Source organism: Acartia tonsa, chromosome 8, assembly GCF_053477335.1.
Source record: "Acartia tonsa isolate MP-2025a chromosome 8, ASM5347733v1, whole genome shotgun sequence".
Lineage (NCBI taxonomy): Eukaryota > Metazoa > Arthropoda > Copepoda > Calanoida > Acartiidae > Acartia > Acartia tonsa.
The window spans coordinates 27,978,304-27,999,300 of record NC_137267.1 but is presented as its reverse complement, the minus strand read 5'-3'; the positions used below and the strand labels follow the sequence as shown (position 1 = coordinate 27,999,300).

General features: G+C 26.1%; 2 protein-coding genes and 1 long non-coding RNA gene across 7 annotated transcripts in view; 2 read left to right on the top strand and 1 right to left on the bottom strand.

The window, feature by feature from the left end:
* The window catches only part of LOC145326425 (putative E3 ubiquitin-protein ligase HECTD4), a 60,298-nt gene extending 48,491 nt beyond the window's left edge, over positions 1 to 11,807 (bottom strand). For 3 of the 4 annotated variants that reach the window (XM_080169775.1, XM_080169772.1, XM_080169774.1), the window contains exons 1-22: positions 11,523 to 11,807; positions 11,382 to 11,421; positions 11,269 to 11,330; positions 11,162 to 11,198; positions 11,026 to 11,102; positions 10,870 to 10,938; positions 10,786 to 10,814; positions 10,689 to 10,725; positions 10,569 to 10,628; positions 10,410 to 10,498; positions 10,308 to 10,345; positions 9,879 to 9,975; positions 9,701 to 9,783; positions 6,195 to 6,249; positions 5,715 to 5,794; positions 5,361 to 5,422; positions 3,709 to 3,790; positions 3,535 to 3,609; positions 3,368 to 3,450; positions 3,251 to 3,307; positions 2,626 to 2,924; positions 1,432 to 1,493 (exon numbers count right to left, since the gene is read on the bottom strand). In XM_080169775.1, coding sequence (XP_080025901.1) covers positions 1,432 to 1,493; positions 2,626 to 2,924; positions 3,251 to 3,307; positions 3,368 to 3,450; positions 3,535 to 3,609; positions 3,709 to 3,790; positions 5,361 to 5,422; positions 5,715 to 5,794; positions 6,195 to 6,249; positions 9,701 to 9,783; positions 9,879 to 9,975; positions 10,308 to 10,345; positions 10,410 to 10,498; positions 10,569 to 10,628; positions 10,689 to 10,725; positions 10,786 to 10,814; positions 10,870 to 10,938; positions 11,026 to 11,102; positions 11,162 to 11,198; positions 11,269 to 11,330; positions 11,382 to 11,421; positions 11,523 to 11,572 — 1,623 coding nt within the window. In that variant the 5' untranslated portion in view covers positions 11,573 to 11,807. The remainder of the gene's footprint in view (positions 1 to 1,431; positions 1,494 to 2,625; positions 2,925 to 3,250; positions 3,308 to 3,367; positions 3,451 to 3,534; positions 3,610 to 3,708; positions 3,791 to 5,360; positions 5,423 to 5,714; positions 5,795 to 6,194; positions 6,250 to 9,700; positions 9,784 to 9,878; positions 9,976 to 10,307; positions 10,346 to 10,409; positions 10,499 to 10,568; positions 10,629 to 10,688; positions 10,726 to 10,785; positions 10,815 to 10,869; positions 10,939 to 11,025; positions 11,103 to 11,161; positions 11,199 to 11,268; positions 11,331 to 11,381; positions 11,422 to 11,522) is intronic. The other variant, XM_080169773.1, reaches the window with a different exon arrangement.
* LOC145326432 (uncharacterized) lies at positions 11,737 to 12,404 on the top strand. The gene is made up of 4 exons (XR_013881908.1): positions 11,737 to 11,863; positions 11,933 to 12,003; positions 12,067 to 12,141; positions 12,241 to 12,404. It is a non-coding gene; the product is annotated as an uncharacterized LOC145326432 (long non-coding RNA).
* A 62-nt stretch (positions 12,405 to 12,466) lies between these two features.
* Positions 12,467 to 19,199, top strand: LOC145326428 (fasciclin-1-like). Of its 2 annotated transcripts, XM_080169778.1 has the most exons (25): positions 12,467 to 12,649; positions 12,713 to 12,765; positions 13,355 to 13,440; positions 13,537 to 13,569; positions 13,634 to 13,712; positions 13,769 to 13,866; positions 14,018 to 14,082; positions 14,504 to 14,538; positions 14,649 to 14,778; positions 14,921 to 15,006; positions 15,095 to 15,136; positions 16,743 to 16,798; positions 16,861 to 16,937; positions 16,998 to 17,096; positions 17,168 to 17,258; positions 17,385 to 17,437; positions 17,551 to 17,670; positions 17,758 to 17,834; positions 17,923 to 18,007; positions 18,088 to 18,146; positions 18,203 to 18,335; positions 18,619 to 18,678; positions 18,735 to 18,834; positions 18,896 to 19,002; positions 19,060 to 19,199. In XM_080169778.1, the coding sequence occupies exons 1-25, from the start codon at positions 12,557 to 12,559 to the stop codon at positions 19,150 to 19,152; spliced, it is 2,010 nt and encodes a 669-aa protein (XP_080025904.1). In that variant the 5' UTR covers positions 12,467 to 12,556; the 3' UTR covers positions 19,153 to 19,199. The 2 variants fall into 2 exon arrangements, with proteins under 2 accessions (XP_080025904.1, XP_080025905.1); XM_080169779.1 differs by lacking the exon at positions 13,537 to 13,569 and having other exon boundaries at positions 12,484 to 12,649.
* The last annotated feature ends 1,798 nt before the right edge of the window (positions 19,200 to 20,997 follow it).

Sequence of the window (20,997 nt, the reverse complement as noted above, 5' to 3'; positions counted from 1 at the left end):
GTATCTTGGAAGTAAAATTGATGAAGCTGGAGGCACTTTGACAGATGTTAAAGCTAGAATTAACAAATCTAGAACAGCCTTTGCCAGCTTGAACAAAATTTGGAATTCCAACAACATCTCCATAAAGACCAAGTTAAGACTTTTCAAGTCAAATGTTCTCTCTGTTTTGCTGTATGGGGCCAAAACTTGGTTCCTAACCACAGCAGTGGTCTCCAAACTACAGACATATGTCAACAAATGTCTTAGGAGAATCCACAAGATCTTTTGGCCAAACAAGATCACAAATGCTGAGCTTTTAGAGTGCAGTGATATGTCAGACATCAAACTGACAATAAAACAGAGAAAATGGAGATGGTTGGGGCACACTCTAAGGAAAGGGCATGATGATTTAACCAATGACTTGGGACCCTTTCACAGGAAAAAGGAAACCAGGTAGACCAAAAACAACCTGGAGGAGGGAATTCCTTGAGGAACTGAGAGATAAGAATTTTTTTATCTATTAGTGAAGCCTCTACTGAGGCCCAATTCAAAGATAAATGGAGAACCATTGTGCGTGGCCTATGCTCTTGAAAGAAGAGATGAATGGCGATGATGATGAGTGTAATTAAATAAAACTATTATGAAAATATTTAGAAAACATAATAATATTATTGACATAACATATTATATAAATAAAATTGGTCCCTTTTGAAATAAATGGATGAAAAGAATAAAATTATTTTTTTACTTCAAATAAAGGTAAAAACATTCTATGATTTGGTTTCTACGTTCGTCATGCATGAAATAAACATACCTTGTCAAGCAGGACAGTTTTACAGGTGAATTTTAACATTTTATTTGGACAAGGAAATTGATTTTCACATAAGTTTAAGACAAAAAGACACAAAAACAGGATCCCTGTCGATACACCAACTTTATTCTAAGGAATTCGATTATTTATAGCTAACTTATTGTAAGTTTTGTCATGTGCTTCACACTATATAGGAAATAATTTTTTACACAATATAATTTATCCAAGAAAAGCTTTATCTTACAAATGTGACTGTTTTTAGCCAACTCATTATGCAAACAAATTGAAAAATAATGTCCCTTACTACTGAATTCTGTACACAATAACCAACCAATGACATGTCTTCACTGCTCTCCTATTGGGTAATTATCTAAATTACACGCTAGAACAAATATGATTCTCTTTTAAAATGAAGCATTTTTTAGGGCTCTGGGAGGTTTTTTCATTTATAATATAAACATTTCTAAACTCCTATTAAAGTACCACTTTAGTCATATACACGTCCGCTGAAAAACTGCCAAAAGTAGTCCTAAATTTGAAGCAGTCTTTAGCAGTTAAAGCTGTGCATTTCTTGCAGGCTTACTTTAAGAGCGTAGCTCTAAGTTTATATATAGTAGATCAATTATTCATTATTCAATTACCTGAATTTTATAAGCTTCATCTAGAAGAAGTAAAGCAGTTTGTAAATCTTTTTCCGTATTTTCTAAATATTTATCTTTATTTCTATTATCAAGATTTCAAGAAAAACACTGTATTCTTTTGTATGACAATTAAAATGTAATGTTGAACGCCTTATTAAAGTAGTCAGATACAGAAAGATACATCTCTAATTTATTCAGTCTCTTTATCATATAGGCTAGGGAAGATTAAATAAAGGTTTATTGAGCCCCCCAAGTAGAGTATTACGAAGGTATTTGGCCCTACAGGATTAATAGGATTTTCTCCAACATTTATTTTATTGGAAATCAAAATATCCAACTTAAAATTGTTTTTCTCCGTTCCATTAAGAAAAAAGTACTTTTATGAGTTAAAAAGAAAGACTGCTTTTTAGCTTCCAACGACGAATTTATAAAACTGTAATTTTTTTTGGATTTTATGTTGCATGTTCTATGATGGAAAAATTTGCAGTATAATGAAAGAAATGAAAATTGTGTTACTGAAATCAAAAAGACTTGATCACTAATTAGCTCAATAGTCAAGAGAAAAAAATGTATAAATGTAATGTATTTACAAATGCACAAAAATCCTACAATACATTTCTTATAATAGCAAATGGTTTCAATATCTTTTATTTTGATGTTGGACCAAGGCATTTTGAATCAATATCACAATCTTTTAAAACATAGTTCAAATACGACAAAAGTCGATCTAAAAAGCTTAAGGTTGACCAATTTGATAAAGGCATTCGTTAATTGTACTTGTTTAGGTTAACCTACAGAAATAATCGGTCAACCTCTAAAAGTTGTTTGTGAACTGGTATATATCTTTCATGCATTTATTGGGGAATTAGTATGATGAACAATTTTATGGGTTAAATAAACCCAAATTTAGAACAAAATACATGTGTGTTTCTTGACCTTAGACAGGCCTTTGACACATGAGATATCTCAATTTTACTATCCAAACTAAAACATCTTTAAATAAAAAATTAAATAAAACCTCAGAATAATTAAAACCAAATAAACAGGTTCGTAAAGGTTTTTCTAAAAGCTTTAATCGCGATTAAGTAAATATCAAATTTTCTTAAATCAAATAGAGAACAATTTCTTTAGGTTAGAAATTTTAAATTCCTCAAAAAATATTAGATAGTTACTCTGTTTAAAGGTTTTTTTTACCTTGTTTTGTAGGTGCTATTTTTGCTGCCATAAGTAGATTTTCAGCTAAGTAATTCCTGATTTCTTTTTTAGTGCATTCACTTTTATTTAGATCCAAAGTCTTCATTGAGTGTTTTTTTCTCAGAAAATTTGATGGTTTGCAATGCAAATTTGAAAATTGTAGAATGCCATTTTCTGTTACAATCCAAATAGAATCTGTGTCATTGTCAGTCATTGTTGAAATTTCATGACAATTAAATATATCTGAACAATTTGGGATTTCAAACACTACTTTTTTCCCCCATAATATTGGTTCATTACTAAAAAAATTCTTATTAATTAAAATTTTAATAAGTAAATATCATTAAAATAAAGTTACAGGATGTTTTTCTGCTTGTACTGTAGGAATTTTTGCTAACCGCTAAAGCGATATGTTTCTCCTTTACAGAGTAGCTCCTTAAAAGTCTTGGAAAGTTTGAAGACTATTTTGGGGAGAAAACCACCACCCTTCATTAAAAACCCCCGATAACAAAAAATACCTCATTCACCCCCCTAATTTTTTTAAAACTAAAATAAGAAAAGGTAGGACCGGGGCGTAGCAGCTAGTTGAAGATAATTTAGATAATAAAATAATCTTAATAATTACCTAATCTGAAAAACCATTGCACTCAGATACAGGCTTTTGTCTCTTTTTAAAGCATTTCTAAATTTTTAAAGATATTTTGTTATTAAAAGCTTTAATTAACATTTTAAGTGTTTTTACCTGTATAAAGTTATGCAATTTCCACATGTTGAAAATGACAATTTTTCTAATATATCAATATCTATATTGATTGATGTAGTTTTCTAAATGTATTAATTTTATTTCAAAAATTTGAAAATATACATATATGTATATATTGTTAAAATGGAATACTAATTACTAATTACCTCTAATTTTGAATTAGAGGGTTCTTCATAGTTGTCAAAACAATAAAACTTCATGATTTTGTTTGTCCAATGTTCCTATGATTATAATACTTTAAATATGTTAGAAACAATATTAAAGATGGTCTATTAGTTTTTACATAATCTTAAAATAGATTACATCAAAATTGTAAATACCTTAATTTCGTAATTAGTTTCTTCTACTTCAAATGAATCTGCAATAATATTATATGCAGGTTCTTCATCTGTTTTACATGCTCTGAACAAATAAGACTACACTTAATATACATTATATATATAATAATACATTATATATATAATACATTATATGTATAATTTATTATATATATATATAATAGGCTAAAGCCCAGTTCACAAAAAACTTTTGGAGGTCGACTGTTTTTTTTATTAGGTCAACCTAAACAAGTACAACTAAAAAAAACACAACGAATTCTTTTCCTCATTTTAAGTCTGTTTCGGTTTATAATTATTAAATACGTTAAAATTATTTTTTTTACAATCACAAATCATAGAATTACATAGATGTTTTTGCTAAATAATCTATAGAAATATTTACAGTGTAAGTTTTCTTTTAGGCTTTTCCTTTTTACAATCACAAATCATAGAATCACATAGGAGTTTTTGCTAAATAATCTATAGAAATATTTACAGTATAAGTTTTCTTTTAGGCTATGTTGGATGAAAAATAATCAACAAACCAAATCAATAGTCCACGCACTGTCGGCCAGGGGCGCTGGTACTGGTATGTCTTCTGAGGCAGGCAGCTTTTCTTCTTGTCCAGGGCGCTCATCTGAGGGCGCCGCCACCGCTACTCCTTGTCCACATGGCATCTGATACAATGGCATCCAGGATTGGGATTCTTGTTTTGTGATGACAGGCAGCGGTGGCAGCTCACTGCGAATCACACTATCTTCTTGTTGCTGGGTGGCTTGGTAAATGCTCTAATAGCACTCCAGGATGACTTGCACATTAGCTGACACAGAATCATACTCCTTGTCTGGCAGGCCAGGACCATATCCGCTAATAGCTATGCTTCACTGGCAGATCTTGGTGTTTTAGGACAGCATGATGGCAGGCAGCTGCTGTTCCCAGTTGTTGTCATGTTCCAGGAACAGGTGCATCCCAGTGTGCAATGTGCAGTGGAACCTTTCCACTTGGTTGGAGTTGGGGTTGTAGGGGGGTGGATGTGTCACTCCAATCTCTAGCTTCTCAGTCACAGCCTGCAAACTCCTGGCCGTTGTTGCTATGGATCTTGAATTACACAAATCGGCTAAAATCCTCCTGACAGACAGGAAATGTCGGTTCTAAAAATCGTCTAAGGCAGTGGGCCAACCAAATTGATGAACAACACTTGTTGAGAGGAGCCCTGTTGTGATGGTGCATGTATTTTAGCTTTCAGGCTCTTCTTGGTGATCTTCTGGACAGGTTTGAACCATCTGCCGAACGTCTCTGTGCATGGTGGGCCACCAGAAGTGTATGGGCACTCTTGTCAGGTTGGCATCCATCTCAAAGTGGCCAGCCATAGCAGGCCCATGGGACAACCTGAAGGCGTCCGTGTGCAGCTCAGGAGCAGCATGAGCTGTACCCGTTTGCTGGTCAGTGTAGCAGAGATGATGGTCATGCACATGTAGTCGTTAATCCCCAGGGCGGCAAACCTGCTGGCATACTGCTGCTTGTCTCTGGTGGTTCCCTGCAGCTTAGATATGTGGTTACCTTTAGATACCCACAGGGAAATTGTAATGGAATTTGAACAGACATGTTCGTAGACAAAAAAATTACTGCCTTTACAATAATAAAGAAAAATGTACCTAATAATGTAGAATAAGTTTCCATCTGTTATTAGAGCTAACACTTTGTGCTCACCAATTTTCTTAAAACATAAATCTATATAGGAATATTCTATATGATATTAATAGTCTAAATATAAAAATTTAATGAATATTCCCCTCTAGGCTAAAGTTTTCCTCTGACACACTCTTTTTTTATTGATCAATTGTTTATATATGATTTTTTGTGCTTCCCTACTTATTAATATATATATATATATTATTCTTTCTGTTCTATTTTTAAACTTTATTAATTTTTAAACCAAGATTTAAAAAATATAAATAGAACTATCAAAACATTATTATCATTTTATACAAATTATTCATGCAATTTACCTGAAGTGGTAAAGATATTGACAATTTTTGTTTTTCTTTAAAATTTATGTGATCAACAATTGTACATAATGTATTATTCTCTAAACAAAGCAAAAATGAATAAAAACTAAAAATAGACAGAACAATAACATTTACTTCCAATGATAGCGAAACAATAAGAATTTATAAATCAAACAACATAAATTGAGAGATTAAGAGACAGAAAAGAAAACAAAAAAAGTAAAGAAGGAGTCAAAAAAGGAAGAGAAACAAAATATGATAGAAGAGAGAGTTGAACTTTTATTAGAAATAATTATGTGTAGTTTATTGTAAATATCTACTAAAACAAAAAAAGTGGAATGATTTTCCCACTAAATAGCCTAAAAATTTTATTATACAAATACTAAGCTTTTTTAAAAACTGTAAATGACTAGGTCCTCCCTTTATAGATATTTAAATAAAAATTATATACAGATGTTAAGTGTATAAAATTGCACTTACCATAATCTTTTTGCTTATAATAAATCAAAACAGAATTTGCATAACATATAAATCTCTAAAAAAAATATTTGAAAACATCTTTTGATTAACATTTTTACAAATAATATAATTGCAACAAAAAAAACCTAAATAAAAAAAAATAGTACTAAAATACACACCAAATGTTTAGTAAAGAAAAAAATTTGTGCAATAATTCATCTTTCTTTAGGTACTTAAATAATTTTAAAATTGTTATTTCGTTCCATATACGTGAAATAAAATAAAAAATAATCTAAATTTTATAGTTAGTTTTGCTTAAAAAATGGTTTAAAAGTAAAAGATCTGACTATGCTCATGGTATGTTTTAGGAGTAACAATTTAAATCTAGACTAAGCTATGGAAACATATGTACTTTGCAAGTAATAGCAAAGAAAATGATAACAGCTATAGACTTTTCAGTTCTTGTACTGAGAACAAACTAGTCATTGGAATAATTATCTTTTTACAGACGACAAATCACACAACTACCTAAATATCAAAGAACTTTTTACCAAATAGACCACATATATAGACCTAGACAGTTAAAAGCTTCTGTCAGGGTTAAAATAGTTATTTCTCGTATCGTATTATAAACGGTTTTTCGTGAATATAAAATCTACAATCATAAGATTAAAACTAGTTTTTTTAGCCGGTGCCTTCGGCCCCACGGGGCTAAAAAAAACTAGTTTTAATCTTATAATTGTACATTTCTATATTCGTAGAAAACTGGATATAATACGATGCTAGACATAGTTTTTTCGTATTTATGAGAACCGGTTCCTATTAACCGGATTCAAATGAATACGAGAAAAAAAATAATGTTGATTTAGACCATTTTTAGTTAGTTTGGCTTAGTTATGAAAAGTAGGACATTAATCAAATATAATAAATCAAACCTCTAAAACTATGAAAAGCCTACAAAAGTTCAAGTTCACTCTTAATAACAGATTTAAATTGCTTACTTTTCAAAAAAAAAGATGTAGTTAAAGATATTTGGCAAAATAAAAATAAAGTACATAATAATGCCGTGGGTCATGATTTTTCTTGTAAATCAAGAAAAATTATAGGACAAAACACTCTTTTGAAACTCTGTAGAAGACAAAAAATTTTAAAAAGATCCTGGATAAAAAAAAGCTAAAGAAGTGAAAAAAACAACAAAATACGAACAATTAAAAAAACTGCTGCATTTCCTAAATCTTACACTTTGCGCACTTAACATTAAGTGAAAAACAAATTGTAAATCAAAAGTTTAAAAAAATTACAAGGCTGTTGAATTAAGGTAAAAAGCAGACCTAAATACATTTTATCTTTATTATTATTAGCTATTCTTATATAATAAGTAACAATTAATAACTTTTTAACCGCTAAACTGCTTTGTTTATCATTTACTTACTAATTTTTGTTTCAAGATATGATAAGAAAATAGAAATTTTTTTTTTATTTTCGCTAAAGGTATGTGTTAGACTTAGGAACATAAATATAACGCTAAAATTTTTGTACCTAAATTTTTACTTTATTGAAAAGAATTACAGGTTAATGTTGTTGAAGTCTTAAGAGTTAAATGACAAGAAAGCAGTAAATATTCTTTTTTTTTAATAAAAGACAAAAAGCATAAAAAATTTAAGATGCCTTAAAATTCGTAAAAAAAAGTCAGTGTGACATTTTAACAAAGTTTAGTATAAAAACTATTTTTTTTGTATTTTTCAAACTCTTTGCTAAAGTCAAACTGTCATAAATAAAATAAAATAAATAATAATAGTTATTTCTCGCATCGTATTATAAACGGCTTTCCGCGGATATAGAATGTACAATTATAGGATTAAAACTAGTTTTTTTAGCTTCGAGATGCCGAAAACACGGGCTAAAAAAAACTAGTTTTAATCTTATGATTGTAAATTTCTATATTCGTAGAAAGCTGGTTATAATACGATGCTAGACATGGTTTTTTCGTATAGATGAGAACCGGTTCCTGTTTACCGGATTCGCATGAATACGAGAAAGTTATTTCTGTGTTTCTTTTTTGTTAAATTTTATGTTTATGTGAAAGGTTTTAATCTGTGTTAAATGTACATTGTAAATCTAAATCATTTGGAAATTTTTCTATGTTTGCTATATCTAGAATTTGTCGATAAAATTTTGTAAAAGTTGTTAATTTAATCAATATCAGTTTAAAACTAAGTGCGTCCCTATTTTACCTCTGCATTCAAACATTGTAAAACTAGCCTAAAATCATCTTAGGATAAATAGAAATAAATTATAAAATGTAAAGCTTCCTTAATTACAGAAAATTATCTGTATATTAGTCAATAAAATTTACTAATTATAAACATTTTTAGGTTCTAATAGTATTTTAAGCTATACAAAAATTAAGATGTTCTGCCGTGTATCCTGCATTATGCATTCTTTTAAAAAAAATTCTTTTTAAAATATCTGCTGATGAAGCGTTGCAGATAAGATTATCAAAATCCTTTAAAAAAATCAATGATATTAAAATTAAATATTAAGATTTTTTGTTTAAATTTTGAGATTTTGATAAATGCTGAACCGATTGGGTTCCTTATTAAGCTTTACATAGGTCCTAATATAGCTTTAGGCTAGTTTATTTATCTTTTTCTTCTGTTTTTGCTTATTTTTCTAGCATCATTGCTTTATAGAATATAGACCTTTTTTATAAATTAAGCGTAGTTAATAATCTATAAAAGAAAAAGTACATAGACTATTAACCTGTTTTTAGATTGTTAAATGTGACAGACAAGGATGTTTCTTGACTTTTTTTGTTTTTATCTTTGCTATTGTATTTGTTTGTAGTTGTCTTAATGTTCAAAAAATCTAAACCATTTTTTAATAACAAGCAAAATTAAGATCAAATTAAATAAACTAAACTTCAAAGAAAGAAGGACTTAATTATATTACTAAAAATAATAGCTAACTTCTAATAACAAATAACTAATTTTTGAAAATAAAAACTGCTAAGAAGTAAAATTAACGAAACTGCATTGAAGGTTCTTTGACAAATCATTAAGACTAATTTTATACTGTTAAGGTAATATGTTATCTTTGTCTTTCCGAAACTTATATCTAAATACAAAAGTGGTTTTTCAGAAACTGTTAATATTTTTTTTTTAATATCAACTATATATCAAACTATCAATAAAACAGCAAAAAAATAGTTTGGGCACAAAAAAATCTTAATATAGAATTTCCAAAAAAAACAATGATGTAAAGTGTTTAAAACAAACAAAATTATTAAAAATAGCTAAATACTAATTTTAACAGGCAAGTACATTAATTTAAAAAATTTTTTAAGCATTTTAAAAAAGAATTTAACAAGTATTCAAGTTTTCTTAGAAATATAAAAAAATCTAATACGTTATAAACACAATAAAATCAAATAAAGTTTTTATTGTAATATTTTAAAAATTAGTTAAAATTTACCCCAAAATAATAAGTTAAATAATAATAATTATGAATAGTCAGATTGTTATTACCGTTTCTAAAACAATTGTTGAAAAATAAACTAAAGTTTGTTTAGTGTTCTGTTTGCCAGTTCCAATAACATCTAATTTGTTGCCTAAAATGATATTGTGTCAAAAAACTGTAAAAAAGGGTTTATTTTTTTAAATTTAGTAAAACAAATTCTTCAAAAAAGACAGAAAATGAAAGTACCTGATTTTATATACATAAAAGGTCCATTTTTTGTCACTGCATAATTGTTTTTTCTTTTTTCTCTAATTTTTTTTATAAAACATGCTCTTTTTAAAACCTTAAAAAAATTAATAAAAAATATATCCTACTTTATAGAAAAAACAAAGATAAACTGACAAACATCTTAATGTGAAAGACGTCTTAATGCAAAAAACTTTCCAAAAGACAAACGTATAATGCAACATTTCTTATATAAAACTTCCTATCGCAAAAACTTTTGAATAAAATATCCTAATTTTTTTTCAAATTAATATATTACAAATTTAAATGTTAAATGTTTTTAAAAAATTTTTTTCTAATTTAAAAACTAAAAGTTGTTTTTTTGTAATATTCTTATTAGTTTAAATTCTTTTGTTTACTAGCTAACACAGACTTAAGAAAAAAAATTACCTTTTGAGTTTTTGGAAAACAATTGCTAGCTCCATATTCTAAAAAAATTATAAATAAATGAAATTTAGTCAAAAAAACAACCTTAACTTTTTTAAAAATTACCTGTGTTATTTAAAAAATTTAAATTAAATTTTTCATCTTGAATTGTTTTTAAAATTTGTAAAAGGTTTAAAATAACAACTGTACTTCCACTAAAAAAAAGTTTTTTAAAAAAAATTTCATAAGACATAAAATTTTTTTATCATAAACAGTTTTGTTAACCTTTCGGCAATGTGATAAAATGCAACTTCAAATACATTTTTCAAATTTTTGTTGTTTTCACTAAAAAAAAAATTATATAGAAAATAAATCTAGAAAATTCTATTTAAAAATATTATTTACCTAGCAATTTTTAAAACTTCATTGCATAAAAAACAACCTAAAGCACAAAAAAAGAATTTAAATATTAAGGATCTAAAAAAAAAAAATTTTGAATTACCTAATTCTTGTAAAAAATATTCTTCGCTGCTGAAATACATAATGATAAATATAAGATTTGACTTTTTTATTAATATTTCTTTACCTTTTAAAAACAAAATAATTGTTTTTTGAAAGCAAGTTTAAAATGTCTTCAAATAAAGTACTATCAAATCTAAAAAATGAGATTTTAATTTTATCGGAAATAAAAAAAACATTTATAATATTTTAAATTTTAATGAGAGTTAAACAAAAAATTTACCGCAGTTGAGATTTCAATAATGTAAATAGTAACTTGTTTTCTAAACTTGTAATATTTTCCTTTGTTTGGTCATTTTTCTAAAACAATAAATTTATAAGCATTATTAAATATTTTTTAAATATATAATTAAATAAACCTGTATTTTTCTTTCTTTTTTTGTGTAAAAAATTTGCCTACAGAATACAAAAAATTATTAAGATAATAATAAACAATCTTTAATATGTTTTTTTTATAATTTTAAACCTGCATCTAAGCAGACAAAGTTTCTGCCACAATGTTAAAAAAGAATTTTCTGATGATTTTTTCTAAAAAAAATTAACTTAAAAAAATTATTAAACTTTAGATTTTTTTATTACCTTTGATTTATTTTTACAATTATCAGTTTCTAACCAAATTCTAAAGTAAAAAAAATATTTTTTTTGTGTGTAATTTTTTCAAAAATTATTCAATTATCAGTAACTAAAAGTTTTAAAGTTTATTTATTAAAAATTACTTGCCTATAAAACTGAAAGTTATAAAAGCTTGTTTGTTCTTTAAGCCTAATCATTTTACTGCGTTGTTTACACAAAAAATACAGTCATACCGAAAGTGTACGTTGACTTTCTTATTTTTATTTAAGTCACTGTTGCAGCAAAAAAAATGTTTCACCGTATTTTTGTCAAAAATTTGATTCTTCAAGATGTGGCTCTCAAAATTGTAGCTCTAGAATTCTTTAAGTATAAAAGAAAAATACTCCGCACATTTCTCTCAGAAACCAAAAATTACAATGAAAGCAGCATCTTTATTGATAATTTTTCTTTTAATAAAATTTATATGCACAAAACCTGTTATTGAAAAGGTAGGTACGAAATTAGTAAAATTTAAAAAATTTAATTATAAATATAAATTTTATTTTATATATTTTAAGGAAGCTATGGCAGATGCAATAAAATATTTAGCTGAACTTGATCATTTTTACAGTGAACAAGTACGACCTAGGTAAAAACAAAAACAAATTTTAAATGTAAATAAAACAAAAAATCTATTTTTTTTTATATTAAGATTGCACTACACAAAGAAATCAGCAGGAAATCTAGACCTTATTGAAAGTAGTCTTTCTAATCGATCACGCGCTAGGTGATTTGCATGAACTCTAAATGCATGAAAAAACACTTGTAATAAATATTTCTTTTGCATGATGTTTTAAAAAATTTTATTGTAATTTTTTTTTTTCAGGTTTGGCAAAAGAGCTAAAATTATAGTGTTTACAAAGAAAGTTGATAAAAATGAAGATTATTAAGCTGAAAAAAATTATTTAAAAAAAAAAATTTGTAGTAAGTTTGAAGAAAATATTAATTATTAAATTGTAGTATTGTAAAAATAAAGATTTTTTGCCTATATTGTGTTTTTATTCTTATTTTTTTTTTGAGAAAGCTTTAAAAAGAAAGTTTTTCTAGTTGGTAAAACTGAAACCATAAAATGACAAAAGCTATAGCAGTTGGTTTGTTAATGTAATAGTTAACTAACTGTTTTATATACTTTCAAAATAAATATGTATTTATTAAAGTTTTGGGGAGTTTTGTATTTTGCCGTAGCAAAAGGCGATGTGTTAAATCTGTTAAAAGGAATGGCGACACATTCTGAGGTAAAAAATAAATAAAAAAAATTAAATAAACATAAAAAAAAATTAATCAACCATTGTTTTAAGTTTGCTAGTCTTTTAGAAGAAACTGAAGGAATTCACAAATATTACATGAATGGGTAAAAAATTTTAAAAAATGATAAATTGCATAGAAATTATGCACTATCAAAGAGAAATAATTAAAATAAAGTTTGGCGTAATTGAATTTATTTATAAATGTCATTATTGCAACAAAATTTATGATATTTTTTTATAGAATTTGTAAATATGTTAAAATATTTTATTAATTGTTGCAATTAGTTTTATTTTCTGAACAAAAAACTAATTTTGAGATACGTTATATTTTTTAATTCTTTACGTAAAATTTAAATTTTTCTAATGGGCTTAAAAATCATTGAAATTACAAAAAGTTTTGGGGAAAAAAATATATTTTTGTAATAATAGAAAAAAATTAAATAATATTATCTTTAAGACTGTAATCTGTAAAAGTTTACAGTTTTTAACATGTTTACTTTGTTATAGTATTTTATTTTTTATTTCATTAGAGAATTTTTTTGCAAAAAATAAGTTAAAATAAATATAAAAAAGCTAAAATTTTGTGAGTAAAATCTTATAGATAAAAAATTAAGTTTAACGCAAATCTGCAATAAATTGTCAAAAATGTAATTTTTTTAAGGAAAAAGTTATTCATTTTATTGTTATGCATAGATTTGTTACTGTTTTTGCTCCGTCTAATGCTGCTTTAAAAGAATATCAAGGAGAAAAAAACAAAGCATTTATTCTTAATCACATAGGTATTTTTAAAAAATAACAATTCTGATGCTTTTGCTCAATATTTTGAAATTTAGCATGAAAAAGCCTACAGCACAAATTTATTTGCATTTTTTTAGCTTCTGCTTTTCCGCGACCAAGTTTGCAAACAGGTTATATCAAAAAACAACATTTTATTGAAAGTAGTTAAAATTTTGAAAAATTTAATCAATTTAGTAAATGCTGCTTTTGAAGAAAATAGTTCTGAACAAAGACTAACAAGTCTGCTGCAAGGACATCCTCCACTTTGGATCAGGTAATTAGGCAAAAAAAAACAACAATAAATTAAGAAAAATGATTGATTTTTTTAAGGAGAAAAAACGGTAACATGTATGTAAACAATGCAAAAGTTTCAATGGTTTTGCCAGCGACTACAACAAATGGAAACAAACAATTTTTGTATCCAATAGGTAAATTTAAAAACATAACAAATGTTAAAGCTAATGAATAGGCACAACTTATAATTATGCACAATAAGGTTTTTGTTTTTTGGTTGTTAATCTTAATTTGTTGTTAATCTTAAATATCATAGTTCACTTTTTAATGAATTTTTTTCCATAGAGGATGTGCTTGAACCTTTAATACCAAAAATTGAAAATAATGTGTCAGATTATGTTGATATAAAGGTAAAACTAAAAATATTGTAGGATGACCAAATCCTTTTAATAAAGTAATAAAATGTTTGTCTGTATGTATGTATATGTATAATTAATAACTTCTAATTTAATTAAGTAGCTTCTCACAAGTTCCAAAAAGGTTTATAACTATTTTAGAAGAGCGTTTTACTACCTTTTAATAGAAAATACAAATAAAAATTTAAAAAAATTTAGATATTTATAGAATAAAACAACACAGAGACTCTAAATCAACATAAATGGTATTGTAAAGACAAAAAAACATAACAAAAAGAATTTAAATGCCTCTAAAGGCATCTAGAGGCGTTTTTACTAGTAAACAAAAACTCTAAATAAAGTAAAAAAAACGAACAAAAGACTTAGACAAATATTTTTTTGTATATAAATATTAACAACCAGAAAAAAATTTTAGGCTGGAGACTTACTTTTAAAAGTTGAAAAATATAAGTAAGAGTTTTAGTTTAAAAATTTTAAAAAATCAATAGTAATGTTTTACTTAAAAATTTAAAAAAAATACTAATTGAAAAAAAACTAAGAATAATTTTTTTCGTTTTTAGGCTTCAAAATTACAACATTACAAAGTTTTCCGAACAAATTTCAAAACTAGGAGTTTTAAAATTTCCTGAATATTTTAACTACGGAAAATCAACATTTTTTATTCCTATAGATCATTTTTTTGATAACCAGGTAAAATTAAAAACAAATACGTTTTTCGTAATAATTTAAAAACAGTTTTTGAATTAATTATTACGTTTTTAGTAATAATTTCAAAACAGTTATTAAATTAATTATTTTTTTTTTAAAATGTTGATTTTATTTTTAATTTTAGACAACTGACAAAAACCTAATTGATGATGTTGTTGTAAGAAGTCATATTGTTCCTGGAAATTTATTATTCACTAAACCAATAAAAAAGTAAAAATTACTAATAATGTTTGTTAAACAATTTTTAAAAAAATTTTTTTTAACGCATGTTAACATATTACATCATTTTTTTTTATAGAAAAGAAGAAGAAACTGAACTTTTTCATACTCTACAATATAAGTATGATTTAAAAATTTTGCTTTTAATAATTTAATGTTCTTAATAGTTCTACTTTGTCACTTAAAAGGTCAAATCTTACAAATTGTCTAGTTTTACAAAAAATTTTAGTTACAAAATATATCATTCTACTAAAGATTTAATGTTTAGTTCAGTTTAAACGGTTTTTAATCGCGTATTTTGGTATTAAATTTGATTTTTGGCATGTGTTTTAGCTTCTACGGTGTAATTTTTGTTAGTGCTGGGACTAAATTTTTTTTAAAAAAAGTTTCCTTTTTAGCAACTAAAAACATTAAATGTTTAATTTTAAAGTCTTTTATATTTGTGCTTCGTCTTAACATAAAGTTTTATATTTGATATTTTGCAAATTATTTTTAAGCGGCCTAAAAACAACACTATTAATTCTGGTTTAATATCAACTTTAAATTATTACTGCTAATAACACTCCATTAATACGTAAATTAGTTGCTTTGTATAATTTTTTTACCATTTATTGTAATAGTTTTGTCAAAATTTTAGTTTTCTTAGCACTAACTAAGAGTTGTCTATTTGTTTCGGCTTATAAATGAAAGATTGTTTTAAAAACCAATGTCAGATCATTACCAAAGTACAGTATTTTAAAAGTGTTTAGACTACGTTTTGTGATCTTTGTGTTCTTTATTATTACTTTTAATTTAAGTATTTTACAAAATGTTTGTTTGTGAATAGAGTTAAAAGCCTAGCTAGAAAAAAAACAAAATTTATATTCAAAAGCTTCTTTAATTTAACACATTGGTCAATATTTGTTCTAATGTTGAATATTTGATCAGTTTCTTTCAGCACAAAGTCCAGTTTTTTTTTATCAATTTTGTTTAAAATAACTTTACATAGTACCTTACTTTGAATAGAAAGCAGCACAATTTTACTAATATGCCTAAAAATTTTAACTTTTTGAAAGTAAAATGGTCTTGTACTGGATAAGAAGTTTAAGTCTGTTTATTACTTCTTCAAACGTCTTTTTTTACTTTTTAAGCAGTTTTTTTTGTGTATCGAGTAGTCTTACCATTTCGAGCCCTTTTCTCTGATTTCTAGTGTTCTAGGATTTTCTTAGCAATATATTACAAATTTTCTTTAATCAAAGTCTTTGTGCTCTCATTACCGTAAATTAGGTCTTTTTAAACTTAAAACCTGTTTCTTAGTTTAAAAAAAAAATTATCCTAGAGTCCTTTAATCTTTAAAGATCATATTGTCTACTAATCTTAGTCTTTTTTTCATAACAAGTCTTGCATTACTTAATTCCTTTTTTTTTAGAATAATAACATTAATTAAGAACATTTCAACAAAATGTCTTTTTTTTACTTTTAGCCCTGTCAATATCTACTTTAGCGTTTTTATTTCTAAAAAATTATCACATATTATGTTTGACTATTGAGATTCTAAATATTTTTTATATTACAAAATTTGTCAATATTTATATTAAAAAAAATCATATCAAAATTGAGAAAAAAAATTGGATTTTTTGTAGCATCAGATCTTTTTAATCATTAACCTAATTTTGTTGTCGTTGTTTTTTAATTCAAAAAAATATGAAGATTTTGGTAAACCTAAACCTTTTTTTGTTTTATTAAAGACAATCTTCAATGGATGTAAAAGTTGTAGTTTCAATATTTGAAGACAACAATAGAGGTAAAAGAAATATTTTTTGCCTTTAAAAATTGTAATTTTTTTTTAAAATAAATTTTTAAAAGGACCCATGATCCAATCACAAACAATTACTGGAAATAGAAATCATCCTAGAGGAAAAGTAATTGCTTCTATCGTTAAGGTAAAAACCCTTATATAAATATCTTAAATTTAATGTAGTTTATTTTTTTTTATTTTTAAGGCAAACATACCAGTTCAAAATGGTGTTGTTCATCTTATTAACAGACCATTAGTTATTCTAGCTAATACACTTTGGGAAATGCTAGATCCATCAAAACCAGTAAGTTTTTTTTTTGTATAATTTGTTAATGTTATGACAAAAAAAAATATTAAAATATGTTGTAATTTTAGGAAAATAAAAGATTTTCAAAATTTTCAAGTTACATTGAAAAGAATGAAATGTTGTTAGAAAAAATTCAGAACACAAAAATTTCGGATTCAGGTTTATATATTTTTTTTACTAAAAAAATTTTATTTTAATAAAAGCTATTATAAACAATGTAAAATTTGTGTTTATTTTCATAAGTAATTTTTAAAAAATCGTTAAAAATATTTTACTAAATTTTAGATAATAAAAAAAATGGCGCAACAATTTTTGTGCCAACAAACGCAGCGATTGAGGTGTTTTTCTTTTTAGCATTTTTTATTAAAAAAATTAAAACTTTTAAAAAAAATATATTAATTAATAAAATTTTTTTAAAATTATCTAAAAATTCTAGATTAACTAAATTAAGGAACTTAAATCAAATGGAGTGTCTGATGAAACAATTATAGAAAACTTAGGCTTACATTTTCTGGACTTTTCTCTTGAATCTACAGACATAAGAATTACGCATCCGCAAAATTCATTTCAGGTTTAATATATTTTAAATTTTTAGTAGGTCTATGATTTTTTAATTTTAATTTTGTGAACTTTAAATATACAAATAATTTTTTTATAGATGTTTGGTACAAAAATTGGTTTTCCTGAAAATAATGAAGTCAAAATTTGGTTGTGGAATAACACTCACAATGAAATGCAAGAGTTTTTTTACTTTAAACATTTGTATTTTAAATTTTTAAAATTAATTTTTTTTATTTTGTGTCAATGTGTAATTTTTTTTTAGTCAAGTTGATGGTCTTGGAGTTCAAGCAACAATTGTTGACAGTGACATTAGAGCAAAAAACGGAATTATACATCAAATTGACAAAGTAAATTTAGACAATTGTTTTTAAAAAAATTTAAAAGAATAAATTTTTAAAATTTTTTTTTGTTAAAAATAAAAATTAAGGTTTTAGGAGTTCCTTTGACTACAGTTTTTAAAAAACTAAAAACAGATCCAATGTTAAGGTAAAAAAATTAAAATAAAAAGTTTGTTTTTTTAAATAATATCTTTTTTCTTTAAGGTTAAGTTTTAAGCTTGGAGAACAAGAAAACTTTAATTTGAAGTTTGATAATTCTGAAGCAAAATACACTTATTTAGTTCCTACAAATGAAGCATGGATTGCACTGCAAAAACAATATGCAACAGCATATAAAGTAAACTTTTTAAAATAAATATTTTTTAAAAACTTTTTTGTGAAAAAATTGGTTTTAAACTTTACATAAAGAATTAGGTCAGAAAAAATCAACTTTAATACAATGTCCGTTTTAAACTATTTTTTTTTAAAATGGAAAATTTAGACAAGCATTTAAACATTTACAACAAATTTACTTGCAATTATTGGTTTTTAAACTTAAGAAGCATTAGTGTTTGTTTTAATTTATTAAACGTTTTTTATTTACTGCAAAAAAATATGTATAAAAATATTTTATATTTTAGGTATTATTTCATGGTCAATTTTTTTATCAAGCAAACAATATACTAGACAGACATTTAAAAGTAAGTTTTTTTTTTTTAAAGAAAGATTGCAAACTAATTCTTAATTTTCTTTTCAGGTTGGAACAGCTTTGAGTGTTGAAGACCTTAAAAAGTCGAAAAAGTTAACAACAGTTCGAGGTGCACCATTAACAATTTTTGAAGACAACTTTGAAGGAGGTAAAAATTTTTTTTTAAAAAGACATTTTTAAACCTTATTATATAAATTTTTTTTTGTTAGAAAGTGCAGTGTTTATTAAACACGAAGAAATTATTGCTCGAGTAATAAGAAGCAACCTTCGTTGTTCTAATGGTTACATACACATTATTGATAAAGTAATAATGAAGGTAATTTTACATATAAGATTTTTTTTATAGTAAAAATTTAAAACCTTTTTTTTTTAGAGAAGAGATGTAACATTATCTGGTTTGCCAAAAATTTCAGCAACTATGATGTTAACTTTGTTTTTACCATTCGTTGCTATTTTAACATTGTAAAAAAGTAATGATAAATTTTATTACAAAAATAAACATTATGTTTGTTTCACAGCAGTTCTGATAGGAAATTGATAACATATTCATATACGCTAAACTAAATCAATCATTACTTGAACCAATTAAACCAAATAAGTTTTTTTTAGGTTTTTAATAATTCATACAACCCCCTTAAGTTAATCATTACAATAAAATACAATTTTAAAAATTTAATGAATCATATAGCAGCAAAACTGTTTTTTAAAGAATACCCCTTTGTCTGTCTGTCTGTGCCTACCCTTGTCTGTCCATCTGTCTAACTGCCTCTTTTTCGGATTTCAATGATTCATCAAGCATAGTCCAATTTTAATAAGTCTGTGAGCTCTATCTTGTCTCAATCACTTTTTTTTACTAAATAAAGTTGTACAGTACAGTTGTACAAAAAAAAGTTTTTTTTTTTAAAGTCTCGAAATTGTGTGAGGAGGGGATGGTGGGGTATTAATGCAATAATCTCGTAATTAATGATTAAATGGCACTTTAAATGGCAGTTTAAAGTATGATCTGAAATTTCGCATAAGTAATCCTTAATAGGTCTATTTTCCCTAAATTAAATAAAAAGTTGGAAAAGTAACGGCTAACGGCTGGCGGCTTATTTCATCATTAATTATGTAGGAATCAACTTTAAAAATAAAATATTTTTGGTTTACTTCATAATAAGTGATAGCAATAACCATTTTTAAAATTTCTAGTACCAGCCGCTAAACAGCTAGAAACACCAGAACAGATTAAGAAAGGGCTTGTGACATGTCTTTGGATAGGTTTTTAGGGGTGCTACGCTCAAAAATAACAATAAGAATTTTAATCACTAACCTAATGGCAGCTAGATACGGCTGTAAACGGCTGACGGCAGTCAGGAGCATAATGTGTAGATATAGCTTGTAACATGTCTTTGGGTAGGTTTTTAGAGGTGCTAAGCTCAAAAATATCAACAAGAGTTGTGACAGACAATCCATATGGCAACTAGGAAACGGCTTAAAACGGCTAGCAGCGGTCAGCAGTATAATGTGTAGATAGGGCCTGTGACATGTCTTTGGGTAGGTTTATAGAGGAACTTAAAAATACCCATGAGAATTGTAACCAACTTTCCATGTGGCAGCTATGATACGGCTAAAAACAGCAGGCAGCAGGTAGGTAGGTTTTTACATGTGCTGAGCTCAAAAATCCTAACAAGAATTGTGACCGCACATCCATAAAGCAGCTAAAAAACAGTAACAACTCAGCTGTTTGCTATGTTTTGTGGAAAATGAACTATCCATGTGGCAGCTGGGATACGGCTAAAAACAGCTGGCAACAGTCAGGAGTATTTATTGTAGATAAGGCTTGTGATGTGTCTTTGGGTAGGTTTTAAGGGGTGCTTAGCTAAAAAATTACAATAAAAATTATAATCGACCATCCATATGGTAGCTGGAAAACAACTACAGTTCAGTTGTTTGCCATTTTTTGTGGAAAATTAAGGATATGTAAACATAAATTTTTTTTTATAGAATCAAACTTTTAGAATTAAAATTTTAACCCTAAATTGTTAATAATATCAATTATAGGAAAGTTTAAAGTCCTTACATAGCTGTTTTCATCCAAAACTGCTAAAAATGGCCAATGAAACGGCTATAAAAATCTAAAAATTGTACAAGTAGATAAGCTTGTGATGTGTCTAGATATTGGTTTTTATAGGTGCCAAGCTTAAAAATGTTACTAAAAATTGTAAGCGCCTGTCTCTATGTCAGCTGGGTAACAGCTACAGTTCAGTTTTTCTTTTTCAATTGAGATTTTAGCTTTTTTTCATCAAAATACTTATTATTGCTTATATTT

What these genes read in the sequence shown, in the direction of transcription:
- LOC145326428 (XM_080169778.1), top strand. Translation starts at nt 12,557, where the DNA reads ATGTATTTATTAAAGTTTTGGGGAGTTTTGTATTTTGCCGTAGCAAAA. An exon ending in ACAATTTTTGTATCCAATAG is followed by an intron (nt 13,867 to 14,017) that starts GTAAATTTAAAA and finishes TTTTTTCCATAG; the next exon opens with AGGATGTGCTTGAACCTTTA. An exon ending in AATAACACTCACAATGAAAT is followed by an intron (nt 17,835 to 17,922) that starts GCAAGAGTTTTT and finishes ATTTTTTTTTAG; the next exon opens with TCAAGTTGATGGTCTTGGAG.